Here is a 26,204-nt window from a genome sequence, read left to right on the forward strand (position 1 = left end):
GAGGATTTGTGTCGGGGTCAAGGAGTGACCTCTGAGGAGTGAAAACAGGGTTGTTGAGAAAATAAGATCCGAAGATCAGGAAGTAGAGCTTCCTCTGGGAGTGCTTCTGCTGTCTACAGTACATATTTTGGAGTAGTTCAACCAATGCATATGTTTTTATAAAAAATAATGAAAAGCATTCTACATTTAGCTCCTTAGCATTATGGTGTTGTTGAAAAAGGATTCTAGTTAGCTAGCTAGCATGGATATCCAGATCCTTAGCTAAGGGCTAATGGTTGAAAATAGTTGAATAGTTTTTTAAAGTAATGGATAAACACTTGCAAAAAGGGCTAAAATAATGACTTACATTGTTGAATAGCTTCAAGGAATAGGTTAAATTGAATATTTAAAAAAAGAAATCTGAAAGAAGCTAATGGAGAAATGGTTGAAGAAGACAACGTTAGCTTAAATGAGTCGACAGTTCAAACGGATCAACATTAAAGGGTGGCTAAAAGTATGAGATGCTTTGTGAGATAGCAGTAAGTAACTAATAGAAAGTTGACATAGTGCAGCTCAATTGAACAGTTTAAATAGTTATAGTTAAGATAAACCTATCAAAAATAGGGGGCTAATAATATTTGATGCTATGTGAAACAGCTGCAAGAAATGTATTGCTGAAATACTAAGCAATATTGAACACATACAATTGTTAGCTGAGGGTAATATGGTTAAACGCTTTACATAAAATTAGAACAGAAACAAGACAATATATATATAGTCTAATATAGTCTTTATATAGTCTTTATATAGTCTTCGAGCAGGAATACGAGTACAAAATGACTGAATTTCCTATAAAAACTACTTACTTTTACCTGAAACATGATGACTGGTAGAAAAATGATGGTTTGGTAGCAAATGTAAAAAAAATAATATCCTCATGTAAGAAGATTCCTGTCGTCAGTAGGCCATCTAGTGTACAAAAACAATGAGTGCACTTAGGTCACCTATTATGCAAAATCCTCTTCTCCATGTCTCTTCTACATCAACATGTGTCCCCTCTTCTTCATGTCTCTTCTACATCAACATGTGTCCTCTCTTCTTCATGTATCTTCTACATCAACATGTGTCCCCTCTTCTTCATGTCTCTTCTACATCAACATGTGTCCCCTCTTCTTCATGTCTCTTCTACATCAACATGTGTCCCCTCTTCTTCATGTCTCTTCTACATCAACACGTGTCCCCTCTTCTTCATGTCTCTTCTACATCAACATGTGTCCCCTCTTCTCCATGTCTCTTCTACATCAACATGTGTCCCCTCTTCTCCATGTCTCTTCTACATCAACATGTGTCCTCTCTTCTTCATGTATCTTCTACATCAACATGTGTCCCCTCTTCTTCATGTCTCTTCTACATCAACATGTGTCCCCTCTTCTCCATGTCTCTTCTACATCAACATGTGTCCCCTCTTCTCCATGTCTCTTCTACATCAACATGTGTCCCCTCTTCTTCATGTCTCTTCTACATCAACATGTGTCCCCTCTTCTTCATGTCTCTTCTTCATCAACATGTGTCCCCTCTTCTTCATGTCTCTTCTACATCAACATGTGTCCCCTCTTCTTCATGTCTCTTCTACATCAACATGTGTCCCCTCTTCTCCATGTCTCTTCTACATCAACATGTGTCCCCTCTTCTTCATGTCTCTTCTACATCAACATGTGTCCCCTCTTCTTCATGTCTCTTCTACATCAACATGTGTCCCCTCTTCTACATGTCTCTTCTACATCAACACGTGTCCCCTCTTCTCCATGTCTCTTCTTCATCAACACGTGTCCCCTCTTCTTCATGTCTCTTCTACATCAACATGTGTCCTCTCTTCTTCATGTCTCTTCTACATCAACATGTGTCCCCTCTTCTTCATGTCTCTTCTACATCAACATGTGTCCCCTCTTCTTCATGTCTCTTCTACATCAACATGTGTCCCCTCTTCTTCATGTCTCTTCTACATCAACATGTGTCCCCTCTTCTCCATGTCTCTTCTACATCAACATGTGTCCCCTCTTCTCCATGTCTCTTCTACATCAACATGTGTCCCCTCTTCTTCATGTCTCTTCTACATCAACATGTGTGCCCTCTTCTTCATGTCTCTTCTATATCAACATGTGTCCCCTCTTCTCCATGTCTCTTCTACATCAACATGTGTCCCCTCTTCTTCATGTCTCTTCTACATCAACATGTATCCCCTCTTCTTCATGTCTCTTCTACATCAACATGTATCCCCTCTTCTTCATGTCTCTTCTACATCAACATGTGTCCCCTCTTCTTCATGTCTCTTCTACATCAACATGTATCCCCTCTTCTCCATGTCTCTTCTACATCAACATGTGTCCCCTCTTCTTCATGTCTCTTCTACATCAACATGTATCCCCTCTTCTTCATGTCTCTTCTACATCAACATGTGTCCCCTCTTCTTCATGTCTCTTCTACATCAACATGTGTCCCCTCTTCTTCATGTCTCTTCTACATCAACATGTGTCCCCTCTTCTTCATGTCTCTCCTACATCAACATGTGTCCCCTCTTCTTCATGTATCTTCTACATCAACATGTGTCCCCTCTTCGTCATGTCTCTTCTTCATCAACATGTGTCCCCTCTTCTTCATGTCTCTCCTACATCAACATGTGTCCCCTCTTCTTCATGTCTCTTCTACATCAACATGTGTCCCCTCTTCTTCATGTCTCTTCTACATCAACATGTATCCCCTCTTCTTCATGTCTCTTCTACATCAACATGTGTCCCCTCTTCGTCATGTCTCTTCTACATCAACATGTGTCCCCTCTTCTTCATGTCTCTCCTACATCAACATGTGTCCCCTCTTCTTCATGTATCTTCTACATCAACATGTGTCCCCTCTTCGTCATGTCTCTTCTTCATCAACATGTGTCCCCTCTCCTTCATGTCTCTTCTACATCAACATGTGTCCCCTCTTCTTCATGTCTCTTCTACATCAACATGTGTCCCCTCTTCTTCATGTCTCTTCTACATCAACATGTGTCCCCTCTTCTTCATGTCTCTTCTACATCAACATGTGTCCCCTCTTCTTCATGTCTCTTCTACATCAACATGTGTCCCCTTTTCTTCATGTCTCTTCTACATCAACATGTGTCCCTTCTTCTTCATGTCTCTTCTACATCAACATGTGTCCCCTCTTCTTCATGTCTCTTCTACATCACCATGTGTCCCTTCTTCTTCATGTCTCTTCTACATCAACATGTGTCCCCTCTTCTTCATGTCTCTTCTACATCAACATGTGTCCCCTTTTCTTCATGTCTCTTCTACATCAACATGTGTCCCTTCTTCTTCATGTCTCTTCTACATCAACATGTGTCCCCTCTTCTTCATGTCTCTTCTACATCAACATGTGTCCCCTCTGTGGAAAAAGACTCTGAAAGTTTCAGGAACAAAGATTCTCTCTCTTTTTGATCCATTTCTATAAAAACCTGTCTGAAAATGAGCTGATCAGATTTTGGCCCCTTTATGATGTCATAACGATGTTTTGTCTTGTGTAACCATTAGCCAATCAGCAACCAAGGTAACCCCCCCACCTTATCACCTGAATCTCCTCTAGAGCTCCATTGAGATCTTTGTAACCAAATGTCTCTCAGAAGGGCGTGGGGAGGGGCTCCTTATTTTTATCTAAAGCAGGGGTTCTCAAAGTTTTGATGAGTGAGGGCCAATTTAGGTACCCAATATTGGATTGAGGGCCGCCCAAGAAAAAACGGAACACAAAATTCCAAAACAAATCTTTTCTTTATTACACACACACACACACACACACACACACACACACACACACACACAGTATTGCGCTGGAGTTAGTGATATGCTGTGGATTTCCTGTCTTATCAGCAGGGCCCTGTTTCAGAACCAATTCCAGCTACTCAAGCACCACAGGATAGTCTCTGCAAGACAAATACAGAGAGACAGAGAGGGGGGAGGGAGAGAAAGAGACTTTTAAAATAGAAGCTTACCAAAGACCACAATAACACAGTATTCATCATCATCATTGTTATTATTATTGTTGTTGTATTTGTAACACAAATCGGCTATTATTGCCTGTCATCAACATACCTTTTCCTACTTTGAATGGGATTTATGGTGCTGTCGTCTGTTGGCTACTATTCCTTTGATGTCCGGTTCCATCTCCGTTGTTGCTATACGAAGGACAGCATGTAGATGGGCATCCGTCAGCCTGGATCTCAGCTGGGATTTGTTGATGGCCATGGTGGAGAAGGTTTTCTCACAAATGTATGTGCTTCCGAACAGAGAGGCCATTCTGATGGCATGTTGGCGAAGTGCAGGGTACGTAGATGGGGAAAGTCCTTTGTAGAACTCGATGAGATTCTTGTCTCGATATGCTGCTCTGGCCTCAGAGCTCTCCTGCAGGTCGATGAGCTCGAACTGCATTTCTGCAGGCTCTTCTTCGGGTGCACATGTGAAGGGATCTTGGAATAGGTTGAATGACTTCTCGTGGTCACTGAAGTCCGAGAAGCGGTGGTGGAATTCCTCTTGGAGTTTTTCCATGAGGTTGTGGTTCTTGTCTGAACACAGGTGATGTAAAACGTCACATTCACCTGCGAGCACCTTGCAGGCGGGGAAATGGGTTAGATCCCCCTCTCTGAGCTGTCCCTGCACTAGTTGAAGTTTTCGCTGGAAAGCTTTGACGCTTTCAAACAATGTGGAAATGAGCTTCCCATGGCCCTGCAGCTTCACATTGAGATCGCTGAGAAAGGTGTTCAGGTCAACAAGGAACGCTAGGTCACAAAGCCATTCAGTGTCACTTAACTGTGGCAGATCTTGTCCTTTTGATTGCATGAACTCAGCGATTTCTTTCCTCAAATTAAAAAAACGCTTCAGTGTGGCACCTCTGCTCAGCCACCTGACAGCAGTGAAGTATATGACGTCACCAAATTCAGCCTCTGATTGCACCAAAAAAGTTTTGAATTGACGGTGATTCAGACCTCTGGACTTTATGAAATTCACTGTCTTGACAACAATGTCCATGACATGTTTCATTTCAAGCGTATGAGCAGCAAGGGCTTCTTGGTGAATTATGCAGTGATATTTGATTAGGTTCTCACCTCCGTTATTGGCCACTTTGTCGCTGAGCAAAGAGACAGCGCCCGCCTTTCTCCCGACCATGGCTGGCGCTCCATCTGTTGTGACACCGACCATGGATGTCAGCTCCACATTGTATGCATCGAGACTACGACACACAGCATCACAAATGTCGATTCCCCTTGTTCTGTCTTTGATACTCTCCATGCTTAGCAGTTCCTCGCCTATTTCAAAGTCCTCCGTGACCGTTCGAATGAAAATCAGCAGTTGTGCAGTATCAGAAATGTCTGTACTCTCATCCAGTGCTATAGAAAAGGACCCCTTGCCTAGGCCTTCCACACGTAGTCCCAATTGCTCTTTGAGATCATTGGCCAGATCTTCGATTCGTCGTGTCACTGTGTCATTCGATAAACTTATGTCACGGAACTTTGACTTTTGTTCAGGGCATACAATGTCAGCCACTTTCAAAATGCAGTCTCGCACGAATTCTCCATCACTGAACGGCTTGCTCCGCCTGGCAATTTCGTGAGCTACCACATAGCTAGCCTGTGTTACAGCTTCACCGGATTTTGCAAGATTTGTGAAAACTGACTGCTGGGCAGTTAAACCTCTTTGAAGTTGTAAAACGAAGTAAGCGTTGCTCCATTTCTCCTGGAACTTCCTTTTCTCCACACTGACAAAACGTTTTTTACGCGACGGCCCTGGCTCCTCCATCTCGCTTACACAACGAAAACTTCCAACAAATGTTGTTTCCGCTGTTCACGTGAACACTTTGCCGCCTTTGAGACGTGCATCCAATCAGGGAGTGAGTTTGGGGATGCTCGCGCTGGGGGTATTCAGTGGAAATAACAGTGTGCCTGAGTGTGGACGTTGGGAGAGACAGCTTGTTGTTTTATTATTGTATAACCGGACTTTTGTGTGCGTTCATATACTTAACCACACACGCAAACACACACACTCTTTCTCTGCCGTTACATAGCAGACACTACTTTATCTGTCAAGTTTTCTCCGATGCCACCACAACTTCCTGTCAAACACGTTATCTCGCCTTCAAAATAAAAGCATGCAAACGGAACTGGAAGTTAACCTAAATTAAATCCAAAATACACATAAAACTACAACGAAGGCAACAAAAACAATGCAACATCTCCTTCAGTCTCAGAGGACACAAAGTTGGGTTATCTACAGACAGTGACTAGCTAAAATCGCTAGCTAACTCCCGTTTCTGATAACTTACAACAGATTTTCCGCTTAACTGCAACTCGCGAGATTTGCGAGATTCAGGTTACCAAATAAGGAGTGAGAGTGACGCGTAGAGGAACCGGAAGCTGCGCTAGCCTCCGGTGGCTACCATAATGCTATCATTTAGTTTCTCTGATTTTTGCACAAAAATGGATTGATGGACCATCAATAATTTTACTGTACTTGGGGTTTAACAGGTTAACTATCGCGGGCCGCCAGAAACATTTCCGAGGGCCGCCATTGGCCCGCACTTTGAGAACCCCTGATCTAAAGTAACAGACAGAGAATCAGCACTTTGGAAGCAGGGCTGAAACAGAGGGGATTATGGGTAATGCTGCAATGATCTGTTTGGTGTTTCAGCCAATCAGAGACAGGTTCTGTAGATATCCGAGACCTGTGATATATTGATGAGAAACAGTAGAATAGACGACCTTTAAAAAAAGAAAGCAGGTGAAGACAACTTGGTAATTATGAGATGCCTTTATTGTACTTTTTGGAATCCAGTGACACCGACACGAGAAAATGGTCCGATCCCTCCCTCCCTCTTTACATACACACCCTGAGAGGGAGGGTCTGCAGGGTGGGATGTACCGTGATCCCGCTTGTAGTCTTAAATTAAACACAGAGATAATAGCGAAGACACATCCAGGTGCACACGCACGACATGCATTCAAAAAGGGAGGAACTTCAGAGTGACTCCTGGTTCACATGTACGCTTTGTCTTTCCAGTAAAAAGACTAAATGAATACCACTTACAAAAAACCCAATAAAACAGTTCCCTGTCTTCATGGCCCACGATCAGTCTATAATTCAGGCTCTGTCAATCTTCCACTTCCAGGAGAAAAGAAAACAAGAAGGCAAAGAGACACTACTATTCATACTGGGAAAAACGGTTTAAATATGGAAGTGAATGGTCATAGCTTTCATATTTTAGTTTCATTTTTTTTAAATTGGTTTTTAATGAATGGTATACTTTAATGAGGATACAATTGTCCCACTAAAAATCAGCTGATCTAGGTAAAACTAGGCCTCCTCCACCGACTGTCTCCCTGCTGTATCTAAGTAAAATATATAAAGTCCAGTCAAGGGGCGCAGTGTTGGTCCAATCAGGAGAGTTCCTTCAGTCCTCCTCGCTGCCACTGGGCGAACGCTCCTGGAAACAAAACACATTAAACTTATTACCCAACAGAATACACTTACGTAAGGATGAAGACTGTTTTGAGACTTCTAAAGGAAGAAAGGACACTGTTTGCTAATTCTCTTCAAAGCAAAGTAAAAATGTGAGAGGCTTTTGGAAATGTCAACAACTTCATCATCTTCATTTGTCAAATCCTATAGAAATGTATAAACATGTGATCTACAGGACTTACGTTACGATGGTTAAGGTGTGAAAAATAGTCAGAATTCAATGATTGTCAAATTATTTTTTCCATATATTCTGTTGTCTCTGATGAAGAGAAGAAAACCCTCACGTTTGAGAAGGAAGTAAAAGACTTAAACAACTAATAAACTTTGATTTTATTGAATATATATTTTATATGTTTACTTTATTGGAAATGCTTTAAGCCCGCGTCACACTGTCCCGACATTGACACCAGATAGATGGCCCCGAACTTGGTCAACAGCCACGCAACAGTCGAAGCAAGTACAATGCCTACAGAACACTCCGTCATGTTGTTTCCATAGCAACAACTTCCTGTCAACAGCGTAAACTCGCCTTCAAAAGAAAAGCATCTAAATAAAACAGGAAGTTAACCTAAATTACATTTAAGACATACAATTGCAACGAAAGTAACAAAAACAATGTCATCGTACTACAATACGATGGCTACACGACGGCATTGCGAGGGCTTCACGTAGTCGTGTTGCCTTCCTAAGACAATCGGGCAGCTTCTTGTTTCCTTTGTATTGTCTTCGCGAGGCGAAAAATGCCCGATGACACCGATGATCAGAGGAAGATGACACGATTTGACAAGATGCCCTCAAGAGTGCCTTACGAAGGACAAAATGGACACACGAATGCAACACGAAAATGAACCTTCGCAAGGTCCTTCAACAATTTTTTGGCATGCCAAAGATTTTGCCACCGCTCACGAAGTTACGGTGATACCGGCGGTCATACGATGGCTTGAGACGCCCTCACGAACGGCCCGATGCTGTTACGATCAGAGCCGAATTTGAACATTTCCTTTATCGTGTCCATCGGGTGTACATTTCAGGACAGTGTGACGCGGGATTTAAAGATGTGTAGTTTTACTTTGAACCCGATGGACCTGACATAAAAACAACAATCAGGAAAATCAGGATATTCAACGGTCGTTCGGTAAGAAGAAACGTAGAGCTGCAATTAATAATACTTTTCATCAAAGATCACTTGGTCTCTTATTGGATTCATTTAATTTATACAATTTCATATAAAACGGGGCACAATGTCTGTGAGGCAATGTCATAAAAATATAAATATATATTATATATATATAAAATAATGTATTTGTTACATTATTGCCTCTGAATTGGATTATTATCGGATAGGATAATAACTTAGTAATTAACTACGTCTGAAAGCAGAAGTCCAGGGCAAATCATTGCAAGTCTCTACAGTGCGCATGTCACAAAACGAGATGCATTGTGGGACATGTAGTTTATGGGCAACCTGCTTCTGTAAAGTGGCATGCAACCGTATAATAAACGTATTATATTATTTGCAAGCTCTTGCTGGGCCACATCAAATGAAGCCGCGGGCCGGATTTGGCCCCTGGGCCTTGAGTTTGAGACCCCTGATCTAAAAGGATCTTTAAACTCCACATTCGCTTTTTTCATTTAACAAAACACACTCTTTTTACACAAGCTGTTTCTTCCACTGATGTTATTTATAGTGATTCATCGTCTCCTCACCTCTTCCTGCTCCTCCTCGCTGTCGTCGTCGCTCACCACAGGTTTTGCTCGGGCTCCGCGGCCCCTCCGTCTCTGACTCTTTCCCCCCCGGTCGCCCTTCTCTTTCCGGCTCAGCTTAATCTTCACCTTCACAGAGCGAGCTGAAACACAAATCAAAGCAGTCAAATACATACTGGAGATGCAACAGTGCACATTTCAAATATACCCCCCACCCCCATGTTCTCACAATAGACACAAAATGGCCACCTTATATTCAAGCCCTCGGGGGGCCACATCAAATGAGGTCACCCCCCCCGTGTTAAAGTGTAAGAAGAATAAAAAGGTTACTGACCCTCAGCTTCAGACTCTGAGCCGTCGTCGATGTCGTCCTCCTCTTCCTCGCTGTCCTCTCCTTCGCTCTCCAGCTCTTTCTCGATCTTCTGTCGGACGCTGGTGAAGACGGACTGCAGCACGATGGAGTCCTCGTAGATCTGGAGGTCATCGAGGTTTTTAGAGTTGCATTCATGTGAAATATATTTATGTTTCTATTACTCTCTGTTTGTTTGAAAGTACAGGTGTTTGTGTTCAAAATGTAAGAAGTCAAAGTTAACGTCGTCGTAGTGGAGTAAAATACTGAAACCACTTCCAGGTGTGTGATCTCACCAGAGAGCCCTCCAGGTTGAAGGTCTGGGCGTTTTGACAGAGCAGCATCACGTCCTTCTCCAGGTCGTTCAGGCCGCGGTACTTATGGCTGCGGATCCTCTCCTAGTGGCACACAGGAAACCACAGTCAGACCAGAAAACACACGAGAAAATAACCGTAAACACGAAGAGCAGAAAGGCTCACCTTGATCTTCCTGAAGTCCACAGGTTTGCGGATGAGCTCGTAGTATTCGGGCAGCTCTTTGCGAGACGGCAGCTGGATGAAGACTTCGCTCAGCTGTCGCCCGTTAATCCTGAAACAGAGAGTATTTCTATTAGTGCGAGTCTCAAATGAACACTACAGCGCGGTTTAAGCGTGCCGTGCCCGTTTTTGGTTGCGTTTCCACTTGGCGTAGTTCCGGCTAGCGGGTACTTTTTCAGTTTTTCCGGCTCTCCAAAATCGAGGTTCTTTCCGGGCCAACAACCGGGCTGAGTATGCTAAAATAGAGAGAGAATCACTGCAACAAGATGAACATATTTGACCGTGATTTAATTATAATAAACGTTTCAAAATGATGCCGAAGTAACAACATACTGATACCGGTTAGTAAAAACCATGAATTAATGCTTTGACAAGTCTGCAGACAGACGGCAGGCCAAACACCTTTTAAAATACGTGTTTTCTAATGGAGATCGGCTAAGCTAACGCAGTATATGCTCCGACCGTCCACACTCACAACAACGGCCTACAGACATAAATGAACCAGCGACTGTATTCTCCATGACACAGACAGCCTGTGGTTTGTACTTGTTTAACTTTGGTCTAGTTTCTGAACAGATATGAGGAGCTGTGAGCTCTGAGGGCTAACAGCTAACGGCTGATGTTTTGGTTTTCTGTGATTCTCATTGAAGATGACGTCACGGCTCCGCCTACACTGCTTTACTATAGTTACTGCCCTAGTTCCTAAACTGTAATGGAAACGCAGCATAAAGTGAGGCTGGCCTACCAAGGCCTAACTATACCGTACTAAGCCGAGCGAGGCCCTGCAGTGGAAATGCGCCATTAGCAAATGGGTAATGCACGGTATGGTTTGCATGGTAATCGGTGCGTGTAATTATTAGGCGTTATGGTATCAAAGTGTGAGAAGTGACCTAAAAATAAGAGCGACCTTTCGGGTTCAATAAGATAGTAATAATAAATAAACAAAAGAAAAATTGTAATAAAAAGTCAAATGAAAGATACATTTTTTTATTTTTTTAGCACAACATTCAGATGTGGACTTATATAAAAAAAAAACATCTAAATTAAGGACATTCTGATAAGGATTTTCAAAATAAAAGGCCTCTTAAATAAGGATATTCTGAGGTGGATTTTCAAAATAAAAGGCCTCTTAAATCGGGACATTCTGATGTGTATTTTTCGAAATAAAAGACTCTTTTAAATCAGGACATTCTGATGTGGATTTTAAAAATAAAAAGACTCTCAAATCAGGACATTCTGATGTGGATTTTAAAAATAAAAAGACTCTCAAATCAGGACATTCTGATGTGGATTTTCAAAATAAAAAGACTCTTAAATCAGGACATTCTGATGTGGACTTTTTTTTTTTAAAATAAAAGGCTTCTTAAATAAGGACATTCTGATGAGGATTTTCAAAATAAAAAGACTCTTAAATCAGGACATTCTGATGTGGATTTTTCAAAATAAAAGGCCTCTTAAATCACGACATTCTGATGTGGATTTTTCAAAATAAAAGACCTCTTAAATCTCTTAAACGAGCTCTGCTACCTCTTAAATTCAAACTATTCAACCAGGAAAAACACGAGTTAAATTAAATAGTTACTTTATTTGAAAGGAATTACTGTAGCCTAAACTGAGACATTAACACCAAGCCCAACTTCAGTGTGTATAAAGTTATCTTAGTGTGGACGAACAGTTGTCCTCACCCGTCCTTATATTTGATGACGGTGTCCACGATCTTCTTCATCTTCTTGGTTAGGGCCGAGGGGTTTGGGGAGAGTTTCTCTGCGGGGGGGCGGCCTCGTTTCTTGGCTTTCTTCCCGTCATCGTCCTTGTCTCTCACTCGGCCGCTGCTGGAGCCAGGCGTCGCCGGACCGCTGTCGTGATCCCGGTCCTTCTTACGCTTCCTGGTCGTCTTTTTGTGACGCACCTCCTCCTCGATGTCCTCCAGATTCCCCTCCTCGATGGCCTGTGGAGAGGAGAGATTATCACAGAGTTAAATCTGAGCCTAAATGTACTAACTAGAGGTTGTTCAGCAGGATAATGCTTCACGTCACCACCGCTAAGCTAAAGGCGGCTAATGTTGGGCTATAAAGGAACTACAGCACGGTCACATGACTTCACGTCACCACCGCTAAGCTAAAGGCAGCTAATGTTGGGCGTGATGACGTTGAGTCGTCTCATTTAGACACTTGTTAGCAACTGATGCTCTCAGCTTGGGTTAACCACAGACCTTCTTACAGGCGAACAACCAAAAACACATTCAGTAAACTACTGAAAAAAACTAATGTCCTGGTTTCCTTCCGACACCACTCTAGTGTTTCACTTTGACCTCCTGAGATACAGGGTAACATCTCACCTTCAGCCACTGTTTCTCAGTGAGCGAGTCGCTGTAGTCGACCTCCTTGCGTTGGCGGGATCCTCGTCCGAACAACTTCTCCTCCTCCTCCTCGCAGGTCAGCCTCTCCACCTCAGCGTCGTCCTTCAGGATCCAGCTGGGCATGTCTTCGTCCTCCATCAGACGGGGCTTCCTCTTCGGGTTGCGAGCGTCCTCGCGGCGCCGGTCTAGATCCATGCGCTGGAATAATACAATAAGTGAGGTTTGTTTATAAAAGTACATTTCAACAACAAGGCCATTCAAAGTAGGGTTGCATAATTTGAAAATGTTTTATCATGGTATGATTTTTATAAGATGATCTGCACCAAACAAGGATTGTTATTAATCTGTAGAATACTGTTTGCAGCTCCAAAGAAGACATTTTCACATATTCTACCTTTAAAGAGTCCTCTCCTGCTGATATTCAGGTGTATATCAGTATGTAGTGTCTCTACTTTAAAGAGTCCTCTCCTGCTGATGTTCAGGTGTATGTCAGTATGTAGTGTCTCTACTTTAAAGAGTCCTCTCCTGCTGATGTTCAGGTGTATATCAGTATGTAATGTCTCTACTTTAAAGAGTCCTCTCCTGCTGATGTTCAGGTGTATATCAGTATGTAGTGTCTCTACTTTAAAGAGTCCTCTCCTGCTGATGTTCAGGTGTATGTCAGTATGTAGTGTCTCTACTTTAAAGAGTCCTCTCCTGCTGATGTTCAGGTGTATATCAGTATGTAGTGTCTCTACTTTAAAGAGTCCTCTCCTGCTGATGTTCAGGTGTATATCAGTATGTAGTGTCTCTACTTTAAAGAGTACTCTCCTGCTGATGTTCAGGTGTATATCAGTATGTAGTGTCTCTACTTTAAAGAGTCCTCTCCAGCTGATGTTCAGGTGTATATCAGTATGTAGTGTCTCTACTTTAAAGAGTACTCTCCTGCTGATGTTCAGGTGTATATCAGTATGTAGTGTCTCTACTTTAAAGAGTCCTCTCCTGCGGATTTTCAGGTGTATATCAGTATGTAGTGTCTCTACTTTAAAGAGTCCTCTCCTGCTGATGTTCAGGTGTATATCAGTATGTAGTGTCTCTACTTTAAAGAGTCCTCTCCTGCTGATGTTCAGGTGTGTATCAGTATGTAGTGTCTCTACTTTAAAGAGTCCTCTCCTGCTGATGTTCAGGTGTATATCAGTATGTAGTGTCTCTACTTTAAAGAGTCCTCTCCTGCTGATGTTCAGATGTGTATCAGTATGTAGTGTCTCTACTTTAAAGAGTTCTCTCCTGCTGATGTTCAGGTGTATATCAGTATTTAGTGTCTCTACTTTAAAGAGTCCTCTCCTGCTGATGTTCAGATGTGTATCAGTATGTAGTGTCTCTACTTTAAAGAGTTCTCTCCTGCTGATGTTCAGGTGTATATCAGTATGTAGTGTCTCTACTTTAAAGAGTCCTCTCCTGCTGATGTTCAGGTGTATGTCAGTATGTAGTGTCTCTACTTTAAAGAGTCCTCTCCTGCTGATGTTCAGGTGTATATCAGTATGTAATGTCTCTACTTTAAAGAGTCCTCTCCTGCTGATGTTCAGGTGTATATCAGTATGTAGTGTCTCTACTTTAAAGAGTCCTCTCCTGCTGATGTTCAGGTGTATGTCAGTATGTAGTGTCTCTACTTTAAAGAGTCCTCTCCTGCTGATGTTCAGGTGTATATCAGTATGTAGTGTCTCTACTTTAAAGAGTCCTCTCCTGCTGATGTTCAGGTGTATATCAGTATGTAGTGTCTCTACTTTAAAGAGTACTCTCCTGCTGATGTTCAGGTGTATATCAGTATGTAGTGTCTCTACTTTAAAGAGTCCTCTCCAGCTGATGTTCAGGTGTATATCAGTATGTAGTGTCTCTACTTTAAAGAGTACTCTCCTGCTGATGTTCAGGTGTATATCAGTATGTAGTGTCTCTACTTTAAAGAGTCCTCTCCTGCGGATTTTCAGGTGTATATCAGTATGTAGTGTCTCTACTTTAAAGAGTCCTCTCCTGCTGATGTTCAGGTGTATATCAGTATGTAGTGTCTCTACTTTAAAGAGTCCTCTCCTGCTGATGTTCAGGTGTGTATCAGTATGTAGTGTCTCTACTTTAAAGAGTCCTCTCCTGCTGATGTTCAGGTGTATATCAGTATGTAGTGTCTCTACTTTAAAGAGTCCTCTCCTGCTGATGTTCAGATGTGTATCAGTATGTAGTGTCTCTACTTTAAAGAGTTCTCTCCTGCTGATGTTCAGGTGTATATCAGTATTTAGTGTCTCTACTTTAAAGAGTCCTCTCCTGCTGATGTTCAGATGTGTATCAGTATGTAGTGTCTCTACTTTAAAGAGTTCTCTCCTGCTGATGTTCAGGTGTATATCAGTATGTAGTGTCTCTACTTTAAAGAGTCCTCTCCAGCTGATGTTCAGGTGTATATCGGTATTTAGTGTCTCTACTTTAAAGAGTCCTCTCTTGATGAACAATAACAATAAAAGGGGGATTTCCATAACATTTCAATGAAGGGTGCAGCCCTTAATTGAAGTGATTGACAAAATCCATCAAGCTTCAAGTCAAGTCACAGGTAGATAATGAACCTTAAAAAGCACCTTTTAAATATTTTTTTGGGACATACCATGAACAGCTCAAACTCCTCTTCACTTCTGGCGATCATCTGGTTGACGGTTTCGTCATCGGGAACCTCGTCCTCCTCCTGTTGCTGAAAAAATACAAAAACAAAGGATGTTTAGTGACAGAAGGCCAACGGTGATGTGTGTAGCACCTCAGAGCCACGTTAGTTCAAACTAATCTACAAGAAAGAGGGAGAAAATAGTTATACAGACGATTTCATTATTATTATTTACTAGGGCCGTACCGAAGAAAATAAAAGCATCGAGGTTTTTTATGAGAATGTGTCACAATATTTCACAAAGTCTTCACCCTAAAATAAAAAACCTCAGACAAAGTAATGTTTCTATATTAGTCAGGGGGTTTTTCTAGAAAAAAATAGTAAGCTACTTTTACTTTACGCCATTCAACTGACAGCGTTGTTTTCCCCCAAAAGTGGGCGGAGCCGTAATTTTCGCCCAGAAGTGATGTAGGTGATACTCCATAGACATCCATAGTTTTGGAAAAATGTTTCTGTGTCTGTGTTTTGTATATTCACTGCAGTTATCCGTGTACCAGTAGTCTGAGACTTTGTTTACAGCTTAAAAGGGTGTTAAATAACATTTGGTCCATAATTGTGTTATAAAACCAAAGTAAGGGGTGAGAAACAAACACGACAGGAGGGTTAAATATAAAATTGGGGTACTTCTTCAACATCGGGCGTAAAGGAAGGATATTAAGGAGCTCAGAAAACCTGTCAAATGTGGAAAGGAAAACAGAGAAGGGGAAAGAAAGACAATGAGACTGGAGGCAGGGTGTGTGTGTGTGTGTGTGTGTGTGTGTGTGTGTGTGTGTGTGTGTGTGTGTGTGTGTGTGTGTGTGTGTGTGTGTTGTGCATCAGGACCCACCCATGCTTTGGGCCGGCCTCCTGCCTGCGCCCCGACCTCATCTTGCTCCTCGGTCTCCAGGATGGCCTGAAGGAAGGCGCGGCGCTCGCAGCCCGAAGACTTCTGGTCGAACATGCCGGCCTGGATGACCTTCTGGTCCACGTTCAGCTTGTACTTGGCGGCGGCCAGGATCTTCTCCTCCACGCTGTTGACGGTGCAGAGGCGGAGGACGCGCACCTCGTTCTGCTGCCCGATGCGGTGAGCTCTGTCCTGGGCCTGGAGGTCCTGGAGGAGAGAAACACACGAGGGTTCGTTTATTAAGCCTTTACTCAAGTAGAAGTACAGATACTCGTGTTTAATAATACTCTGGTGAAAGTAGAAGTACTGACTAAACTTCTTTACTCAAGTCAAAGTAAAGAGGCTTTGAAATGTACTTCAGTAAAAAGTACCCATAACTCCCAGCTGTTTTAAAGAGTACCTGACCTCCCTTTATATTAATAGAACAATAATGTAATTGTTAGCTAATGAATGTTTCCATGCTGAACAACGGCAACATGACAACGTTTTCATTGGTCCCTCTTCTTTAGAGAAGACCAGGAAATGATGGATACACGGATCGTGTTCAAATCAATAGGCACGCAATGACTCTAAATCAGGGGTCGGCAACCTTTTTCATATGAAAGTGCCATAAAAAAAAAATTGGGATCAGTGTGCCGACGCTCGTGAACTGTGAGCAGGAGGGCGGGGGGAGCCTCGCTGCGGGGAAGCAGTGTATGGACCTCTTTCACCTGTCAGCACAACTTACATGATGCGGTTAAAACACATTTAAATAATTGGTTTAAACTTTCGATGAGAGATTAGCAGATATCCACTGGGCTTTCGACTAAAGACACAGCCATGAAGAAACGGTACGTCCACAAAGCAGCTTTGAAAAAAATCTTGAAAATCTTGGAGCTGGCCGTGTCTGAGAGCTTGGGGATTTTTCGCGAGCAACGCGACTAACAACCAATCACATGAATCTCCCGCCCCTGGCATACAAAGCAAAAAACCACGGGGATTTTATGCGAGCAATATATATATATATATATATATATATATAAACTCCCCAAACAGGCGAAAACCCACTGTCTCTGCCACCTCCCTCCATGCCTGGTTCCTCCGGTTTGTATCCCGGTAAATAGTCTGGTCGTAAAGAACCGGGTGATTTGCTACCGTAATTTCTCGTTTGGAATATGAGGAAATGAACTGCGGTCTGGCTCTCCCAGTTTGCACGCGGTTTGATTGGCTAGCGCTTGAACTGTCAGATTTGCATAAACAGGATTTGATTGGCTGACGCTTCCAGCTCAGCTTCAAAAGTTGAACATTGCTCAACTTTTGAATCCTGAAAATCCTGGAAATCCTGGAAATCTTCGCTTTGCTTCCCCACAATGCAGTTCGGCGAAAAGCGAGGCAAAGTGACGTCACTCCCATTCAAAGTCAATGGGCAGAGAAGCGTTGGAAGATTTTTTTTAAGCTGCTGTGTGGACGTACCGTAACAGGGGCATTTGTACAGCTCCTTATGGGTAATGCAATTTATGAAGTGCCTGCGCGCTCCGGTTTGTTTGTAATGGTGAAAAACCTATGTCAAATTAACATAAAGTAGCACAAAGAGATGATCAAATCCAAGGGGTCTGTCGCACAAGAACGGTTGTTGAGATAATGTTCGATTATCAATCAAAATGCTGAAAGAAGGGTACTTCTTACTCAAAGTAGAAAAGACAGTCTTTGTAAAAATGGCTCAAATTAGGTTATCGCTGCACCCTTTAAGTTGTATTTCCTTTCCCACTATGACTATGTATGTCATTAAGTATGGTATTCCTGTCATGCTGTGTTTTTTCTTTATTATTTCTTGTTGGCTGTTTTGTTTGTCTTCCAGGTCGGAAAAGGGAAGCACAATTTCCACCCCAAAGAAGTCTGTATTATTGCTAACACTACAAAAACTCTAAATCTTGCCCAGTATATGTGTCTAACATCTAGTCAGAATATGTCTTTACACCTGCTATACGACACAATAACTTCAGAAGTCTAGAGATGTCCCGATCCGATCCGATCCACGTGATTTTCAAAAGATCGGAATCGGGAGGAAAAAAATCGGGGATCGGGATTTTTTTTTTTTTTTAAATACTTTTTTTTAAATGTTGTATTCAATGTTACAAAACAAAAATGACCATGTTCAAGTCTTAAAGTCATCCTGAGGCCTTAGTTTTGGTTTCAAATTACACAACATCATGTATGTGTTGCTTCTTTGGGGCTTGTTTTCATAGACCTGCTTATTTCTCTCAAATCTGGCAACAGAGTGGGCAGGGCGCAGTGTCTAATTGTAGCAGTAAGCTAACGAGTACTGAAAGCTTTATTTTGTTTTGATCCAATGCTGCACAACTGAACTGATCCAATGCTGCTGAGAAAGAAAGAAGCTATATCCATGTTGGATAGAATATCCAATTTAAATAAAAAAATAACCTTAAGGGACAACTTGAATGCTTTTTTTCTTTTCTTTCTCTTAATGCATTGCATAAAGATCGGATCGGGAAAAATCGGTATCGGCAAAATCAAATGATCGGAAGCAAAAAAAAGGTGATCGGGACATCCCTACTTTTTACATATTTATGAGAAAATCACCAACTAACATCAGAAAACAGAAAACGTTTGAGCATTTGCGGCTTATATTGAAACACAACATTTACGGCCCGTCTACACTACAGGCATGAAAAAATCTTGAAGCTGGGCGTGTCTGAAGCTTGGCGATTTTTTGCGAGCAACCAATCACATGAATCTCCCACCCCCGACATACAAAGCAATAGCAATGTTAAAACGAAGTAAACTGGATATAAACTCTCCAAACAGGCGAAAAAACTACCAGTTTCACCCACTGTCTCTGCCACCTCCCTCCATGCCTGGTTCCTCCGGTTTGTATCCCGGTAAATAGTTCCGGTCGTAAGAACCGGGTGATTTGCTACCGTAATTTCTCGTTTGGAATATGAGGAAATGAACTGCGGTCTGGCTCTCCCAGCTTGCACGCGGTTTGATTGGCTGAGCTTGCACTGGCGGGATTTGCATAAACGGAATTTGATTGGCTGATGCCAAGCATCGCGCCTCAAAAGTTGAACATTGTTCAACTTTTGATGCCGATAGATGCTCGTGATGCTTGCAAAGCCATGCCATGCTCCCCACAATGCAGTTCGGCGAAGATTCAAAATCTTCTACGTCACCCCATTCAAGTGAATGGGCGAAGCGTTGAAAGCATTTTTTGATGCCTGTAGTGTAGACGGGCCGTTACTGTTTCTGGTGAAAAATAGTTAAAAATGAGTTCTCCAGCTGATTACAAGGTCTGATTTATCTAAATATCCCTTCTTATTTCAAGACATCTTACCAAGCACATGTTCAATTTTTGTACTTATTTCAAGTGAGAACACCTTGTTTTTGGAGCAGCATTCTTTCCAGTGCACACTTGTATGCTTCTGCTCAATAAAAATATTTGAAACAAATGAGATTATCTCAGTACCTGATGTGGGTTCCAGTCGCTGTCGTAGATGACCACGGTGTCAGCCGACTGCAGGTTGAGGCCCAGACCTCCAGCCCTGGTGCTGAGCAGGAACACAAAGTTGTCCGAGGCCGGGTCGTTGAAGGTCTTCAGGAGCATCCCACGGTCCTCTGCCTTAGTGGTTCCTGTGGGGGGAGGAGAGATTAAGAGTGTGAAGAAATAAAGCTTTATTTATATAGCACTTTTCATACCACACATGCAGCTCAGAGTGCTTTACAAAATGGCGACACATTACAAGTTAAAAATAAACAACACACAATTCCCTCAGATTAGATGTTAAGAACTTTACAGGTTCATGCAGCAAAATATAAAATGTTAACAGGTTAGGAGACAAGGAGGTAGAAGGTATATGATAATAAAAGGGAATCTTTGAGGCAAACAAACGTTTATGATACTTACACGTTTTGTTCAGCAGGAAAATCTACACACATTAACATCTCTTAATCATTTCAGAAGTAAAAAGCTAATGATGGACTATAAAGGAACTACAGCACGGTCACATGACTTCACGTCACCACCGCTAAGCTAAAGGAGGCTAATGTTGGGCTATAAAGGAACTACAGCACGGTCACATGACTTCACGTCTCCACCGCTAAGCTAAAGGTGGCTAATGTTGGGCTATAAAGGAACTACAGCACGGTCACATGACTTCACGTCACCACCGCTAAGCTAAAGGAGGCTAATGTTGGGCTATAAAGGAACTACAGCACGGTCACATGACTTCACGTCTCCACCGCTAAGCTAAAGGTGGCTAATGTTGGGCTCTAAAGGAACTACAGCACGGTCACATGACTTCACGTCACCACCGCTAAGCTAAAGGAGGCTAATGTTGGGCTACAAAGGAACTACAGCACGGTCACATGACTTCACGTCACCACCGCTAAGCTAAAGGTGGCTAATGTTGGGCTATAAAGGAACTACAGCACGGTCACATGACTTCACGTCACCACCGCTAAGCTAAAGGAGGCTAATGTTGGGCTACAAAGGAACTATCAGAGATGTAATTAGTGGTCAGGAGGAGTCTCACCGTCCAGACGCAGGTACTTGAAGCCTCGGAAGGCGAAGTAGTCCTCCATGATGGTCATGAGCGTGGTCATCTGACAGAAGAGCAGTACTTTGTGGTTGGTGGCACACAGCTTTGGCAGGATTCGATCCAACAGCTCAAATTTACCAGAGGCGCGGTACAGGTCGGGGCTGGACGGGTAGAAATTAACAGAATGAGACAACATATTTCCACTTCCTGTGACTAAACATAAACCATATCGAGATGTACTCACCCGCTCACGACTCCTCCAGAGTAGCCGAGATGCTCAGAGAAAGACTCCTGGAAAACAAACACAAAAGCGGTCATATTTCAGCATATCCATTTCCCCCCAAAATCCTCTCAACAACATTGATAGGAATGCCATATAAAGAGTGCCTTAAGAATACATATTCTCAGATCAAATAAATCAGAATAAAACCATTTAAACAAAACAAAACTCATGCAGTGCTAATGCCGAATATAAATCAAGCGACATTTTAATAGCCAGAGAAAATCCTCAGTTTCTAATCTTCTTGTGAGCTTTAGATATAATGTGTAGATTACCTCGATGTGCTGGAACATGTAGGGGTGGTTGCAGATCTTCCTCAGCTGCATGATAGTGTTCATCAGGGTCTTCGTGCCACCTTTACCCTGGAGAAGGAAAAACAAACCACCTTTTAGTCTCCGTTTTTTGGCTTTAAAATTGTTAATGTAATAATAATAATACGTCTTCTCTTCTAACCTTCTTGTCTTTTTCTGAGCCGTCAGTGAGCAGCACTCCCTTGGCCTGCATGTGTCTGTAGAGAACTCTCTGCAGGGACGACATGTCGCACTTTATCACATACTCCACCTGGAAGACAAAAATAAGAGGGGGAAATTAGCAATTAACATTATCCAGAGGTGGGAAGTAGTGGAGTACAAATACTTTGTTACTGTACTTAAGTACATGTTTCTGGTATCAGTACTTTACTCCACTACTTATTTTTCTGAGGACTTTTTACTTTGGCTTCTTACATTTTGAACCCAAATACCTGTACTTTCTACTTCTTACATGTTGAACACAAATACCTGTACTTTCTACTTCTTACATGTTGAACACAAATACCTGTACTTTCTACTTCTTACATGTTGAACACAAATACCTGTACTTTCTACTTCTTACATTTTGAACACAAATACCTGTACTTTCTACTTCTCACATGTTGAACACAAATACCTGTACTTTCTACTTCTTACATGTTGAACTCAAATACCTGTACTTTCTACTTCTTACATGTTGAACTCAAATACCTGTACTTTCTACTTCTCACATGTTGAACACAAATACCTGTACTTTCTACTTCTTACATGTTGAACTCAAATACCTGTACTTTCTACTTCTTACATGTTGAACTCAAATACCTGTACTTTCTACTTCTTACATGTTGAACTCAAATACCTGTACTTTCTACTTCTCTCATTTTCCAAACAGGCTGGTTCCTTTAGCCTGAATGTGTGTTTGGTGGCGTGATCATTATTATTTAGAGTCATTGCGTGCCTATTGATTTGAACACGATCCGTGTATCCATCATTTCCTGGTCTTCTCTAAAGAAGAGGGACCAATGGAAACGTTGTCATGTTGCCGTTGGTTACCATGGAAACATTCATTAGCTAAAAATTACATTATTGTTCTATTAATATAAAGGGAGGTCAGGTACTCTTTAAAACAGCTGCTAGTTATGGGTACTTTTTACTGAAGTACATTTCAAAGCCTCTTTACTTTGACTTGAGTAAAGTTTAGCCATTCGAGTATTTTTAAACACGAGTATTTGTACTTCTACCTGAGTAAACGATGTGTGTACTTTTGCCCTCTCTGAACTTATATTGTATTTTCAATATATGAACAAAAACATTGGGATCTGGAGCTTTAATGATCGTGCAGGAGTGAAATCATGAGACAGTACGTTACCTTCTCAGGCAGCTGAGCCTCGACCTCTTTCTTGAGTCGGCGGAGCAGGAAGGGCCGGAGCACTTTGTGTAAACGCCTGATGATGAGGATGGTCTCTTCTTCATTCAGGTCCACCTTCAGGGGAAAAGAGAAGCGAGGATGAGGAGGGAGAATTCAAATCCCTCACCGTGTAGACATTTATGAACGACAGCTAGAAAAGTAATTTTTAAAATAAGCTTTTGAATAGAAATAACCCCCTTCTATTGGTCTTTATTTTTAAAGGCGTTTAATTCTCTTGCCTCTTTCTGACTTGTATTGAATGTTGTCTCATTTTCTGTTTGTGTTGTTGTGTGTTATTTGCCACATTGTTAAAGCTGTTTAAGCTGCATCCTGTTTATAAAAAGAGCTATACAAACAAAGAAACATTGTGAAAAATCTGCAGCTAATTGTTACGTGGAGGTCTATTTAAAAATATTACCCGGTATGTTTACATGAAGAAGTGGATTTTGCATAATAGGCGAGTATAAACCCGTTGACCCACCTTCTCCCCGGTCATGGCGAAGGGGGCGTTGAACCATTGCTCGAAGGTGGTGCAGCTCTTGAAGATGGTGGGCAGCAGGAAGTTGAGCAGCGCCCAGAGCTCGGGCAGCTTGTTCTGCAGCGGGGTGCCGGTGAGCAGCAGGCGGCGGGGCGCCAGGTAGTGAGTGTTCAGGACCTGAGTCAGCTTACAGTGGTGGTTCTTCATCCTGTGGCCCTCGTCCACAATCATGTACTTCCAGCGGAGCTACGGGGGGAAGGAGGAGTTTTAACATTACACTGTACATTTTGTAATTGTTGTTTTAATGAGTGCCAGTCAGAAACAAGTCTGACTAGGGATGGGTATCGTTAAAGCTTTAACGATACTACTACTTTTATCGATACCGCTTATCGGTCCGGTCTTTTAACGGTACTCTTATCGGTTATTTTGGGGGAAAAAACAAGAGGTAAACTAACTAAACAAATTGTGAACAAAATGAACATTGCTTTTTATTTAAATTAAATAAATAATATTTCACATCAAAAGAAACAACAATGCTTTAACAAATGGTATTAAATAATCTGATGACAGAATAGCTGAAACTTTAACAAAATAAATAACTCAGTTACCTCTAATCATTAACCCATTGAGTTAACTCCGTATGGTGCTGCTAGCATACATAACACCACGTGGAAACGTTACTCGTGGGCGGGGCTACAGAGCTACAAGAAAGACAGTCGAACCCGGTGCATTCCTCCGTCTGGATGTGGAGCACTTTTGATAAATGTTTAGACAAATTGCACGTGTTACCGCCCTTACATGCTAAACTCTTATTGCACTTTTGGCAACGAGCATTGTCCACATGGAGACGGGTAAAGATTAACCACACCTCGGAGCGCGTTCTCTCCGCCATCTCCTCCGTGTGTTGCTGCATGTAGCAGCCGCGTGTGTGTAAACTGCCCCGCCCCCTCGCAAGCAGGCGGGAGAGATCGAAAATACTAAAAATAATCATGGACGCATTTTGCAGTCTTTTTGCGTATTAGAAACAGAGTTGGCGACATTAAAAATGCAATATAATGTTTGTGTGGCAATAATACACATGAGATATATTTTTGACATGTCTCCAGTACCGATACAAAGACCGATAACGTCGGAGCTTAACGGTACCACGGTCTTTAATAATTCAGACCCAGGGCCCGTTTAATACCGGGGCTTGGTACCCTTCCCTAAGTCTGACAAATAATAATCAAAAAGGAACAAAAATAGTTAAGTCAAAGCATACACAAAGTCATTCAATAATCCAGCACATAAACCGCAATGCAGTGCAAAACAAATCGCCTTCTTTTCAGTTATATTTCATTGCAAACAGATATATATACTTCAATCCAGTTTATTAGAATCCAGTTGGGTAGAACACCAACATGAGTCCCTTCCAGTTCATAGGATCCAAAAACCAAGGCACTCAAAGAAATACCAATCTAATATTTAATATTCCATTCCTCACATACTTATGTATATATAATATCCTGCTTTATCTGTTTAAATTTGTAACTCAACATGCATACTTTCAACTTTTACGCTATGTTATTTCTGTGGGGGAAACTTCTGAAGCAATAGGAGTCAGGACTCAGAGACACGAGGAGAGCTGGAGCTTGATGGCAAACAATGACGGTTTATTTGGAGCTTCGGCCGGAGAATTCACACGACATGTCACGGGTCTGACCACACGGTAGAGATGCCACAATCGATTCTGAAGAGCCCTCCTGTAGCTCCAGGTTTGAACTATCAGAGTGTAATATGTCCTTGCGGACCACCCACTCCAGCAACTCCAACTTCCTCAAACCCCCCAGGACTAAGCTCCGTACTATGGGAGACCGCGCCTTCAGCTCGCCTGCCCCCAGTCTGTGGAATGCTCTCCCCGACCACATGAGAGCAACACAGACCGTGGAGGCTTTTAAAAAATCTGTTCAATAGAGCCTTTCCTTAGACCTTTTATTTTAATTGCTTGTTTTTTATTAATTCTACCGTGTTGTGTAATGTTTTGAAGTCAAATATGAAGTGCTTTATAAATGAAACCCATTATTACTATTATTATTATTAATAATCTACATTCTTCAATAGATAGACTAAACAACTGGGGGACACTGAATCACATTTGTTGTTGCTTATGGCTCAGGGTCATCTACACCCGAGAAGGATGTGTTCCAGGTGTCCCACAACAACAACAACAACTATCTCTGACCGAGAGCACAAACTGGTAACTACAACAAAATGGGCAGCCCTTCCTTAAGGGAGATAGCGGCTGCGTCAGAGGGCGAAAGGTAAACATGTATGGTAATTATTCCCTGACAGTTTCTATTGAGATGTTTACATTTTGGAACGTTTATTTCTAGTCTTTTTAATTTTTATTATACAATACTAGGGATGTAACGATATACCGAATATCGCGGTAAATAAACTTCCCAATACCGTCGTGAGACTGACTAAATCTACCGCGATTTTAATTTTTTTTTACAAATATTTTCTTTTTTAAACACTTTTTTTTTTTTAAACCTTTATTTAACCAGGTGGTCCCATTGAGATCATCGATCTCTTTTTCAAGAGAGACCTGTCCAACATGGCAGCAAGTAGGTTACAACATGAAAATAAAACAACAGATAACACAAAAGGACATCGTATTTACAGGGCTACATTTACACACCTAGAGACATTGACAAGTACCAACCATATACTCGTCATGTCAATAAGCCTGGCGTTAGACTTTTTCGCTGTCCGTCATTTTGACAGACAGGATCGTAAAATATCCGTCATAATCCCTTATTACCCGTCGGGTCTGAACAGTTCACGATAGAGCATGCTCGTGAACTGTCAACGGGGGGGGGGGGGGGGGGGGGGGGGGGTGGCGGTGTTATTATGCCGTGTGTGCATGCACCTCGCGGGACGCGCACAGCGTAAAGCAAGACCTCCCAGACATGTATTGATCTGTACGGCAAAGTACGGTTTGGGAACTATATCATTTCCTTTTGGAGGGCATGCATAACACGGCATAACACCAGAGCCTGGCTGCGGGGAAACGTTGGCGCTGTTCCGAGTTTGTTCTAATCTGTCAAAATGACAGACTGCTTTCAGATTTTTCCGTCATTGTTAAATAAAATATTCGGTTAACGCGACCACTGGTGTCCCAGCAACATCAGTACCAAGCG

The 26,204-nt window shown here is 42.1% G+C and overlaps 2 protein-coding genes across 2 annotated transcripts in view; both read right to left on the reverse strand.

Annotated features, from left to right (window-relative positions):
• Nucleotides 1–3,672: 3,672 nt before the first annotated feature.
• On the reverse strand, nt 3,673–5,822 carry LOC307015285 (general transcription factor II-I repeat domain-containing protein 2A-like). The gene is made up of 2 exons (XM_079643808.1): nt 4,107–5,822; nt 3,673–3,937 (listed from the first exon to the last, which is right to left on the reverse strand). The coding sequence occupies exon 1, from the start codon at nt 5,805–5,807 to the stop codon at nt 4,113–4,115; it is 1,695 nt and encodes a 564-aa protein (XP_079499934.1). The 5' UTR covers nt 5,808–5,822; the 3' UTR covers nt 3,673–3,937; nt 4,107–4,112.
• Nucleotides 5,823–6,800: 978 nt separating this feature from the next.
• smarca4a (SWI/SNF related BAF chromatin remodeling complex subunit ATPase 4a) overlaps nt 6,801–26,204 on the reverse strand; it is a 33,794-nt gene continuing 14,390 nt past the window's right edge. Inside the window, exons 10-26 of the mRNA XM_079642218.1 lie at nt 23,891–23,905; nt 23,026–23,268; nt 22,506–22,619; nt 21,300–21,407; nt 21,122–21,208; nt 20,811–20,857; nt 20,561–20,727; nt 19,495–19,658; nt 15,975–16,238; nt 15,095–15,178; nt 12,451–12,669; nt 11,798–12,060; nt 10,056–10,164; nt 9,873–9,974; nt 9,562–9,700; nt 9,231–9,370; nt 6,801–7,488 (exon numbers count right to left, since the gene is read on the reverse strand). Of these exons, the coding sequence (XP_079498344.1) occupies nt 7,456–7,488; nt 9,231–9,370; nt 9,562–9,700; nt 9,873–9,974; nt 10,056–10,164; nt 11,798–12,060; nt 12,451–12,669; nt 15,095–15,178; nt 15,975–16,238; nt 19,495–19,658; nt 20,561–20,727; nt 20,811–20,857; nt 21,122–21,208; nt 21,300–21,407; nt 22,506–22,619; nt 23,026–23,268; nt 23,891–23,905 (2,298 nt within the window). The 3' untranslated portion in view covers nt 6,801–7,455. The remainder of the gene's footprint in view (nt 7,489–9,230; nt 9,371–9,561; nt 9,701–9,872; nt 9,975–10,055; nt 10,165–11,797; nt 12,061–12,450; nt 12,670–15,094; nt 15,179–15,974; nt 16,239–19,494; nt 19,659–20,560; nt 20,728–20,810; nt 20,858–21,121; nt 21,209–21,299; nt 21,408–22,505; nt 22,620–23,025; nt 23,269–23,890; nt 23,906–26,204) is intronic.

Source organism: Notothenia rossii, assembly GCF_949606895.1.
Source record: "Notothenia rossii genome assembly, chromosome: 8".
NCBI lineage: Eukaryota > Metazoa > Chordata > Actinopteri > Perciformes > Nototheniidae > Notothenia > Notothenia rossii.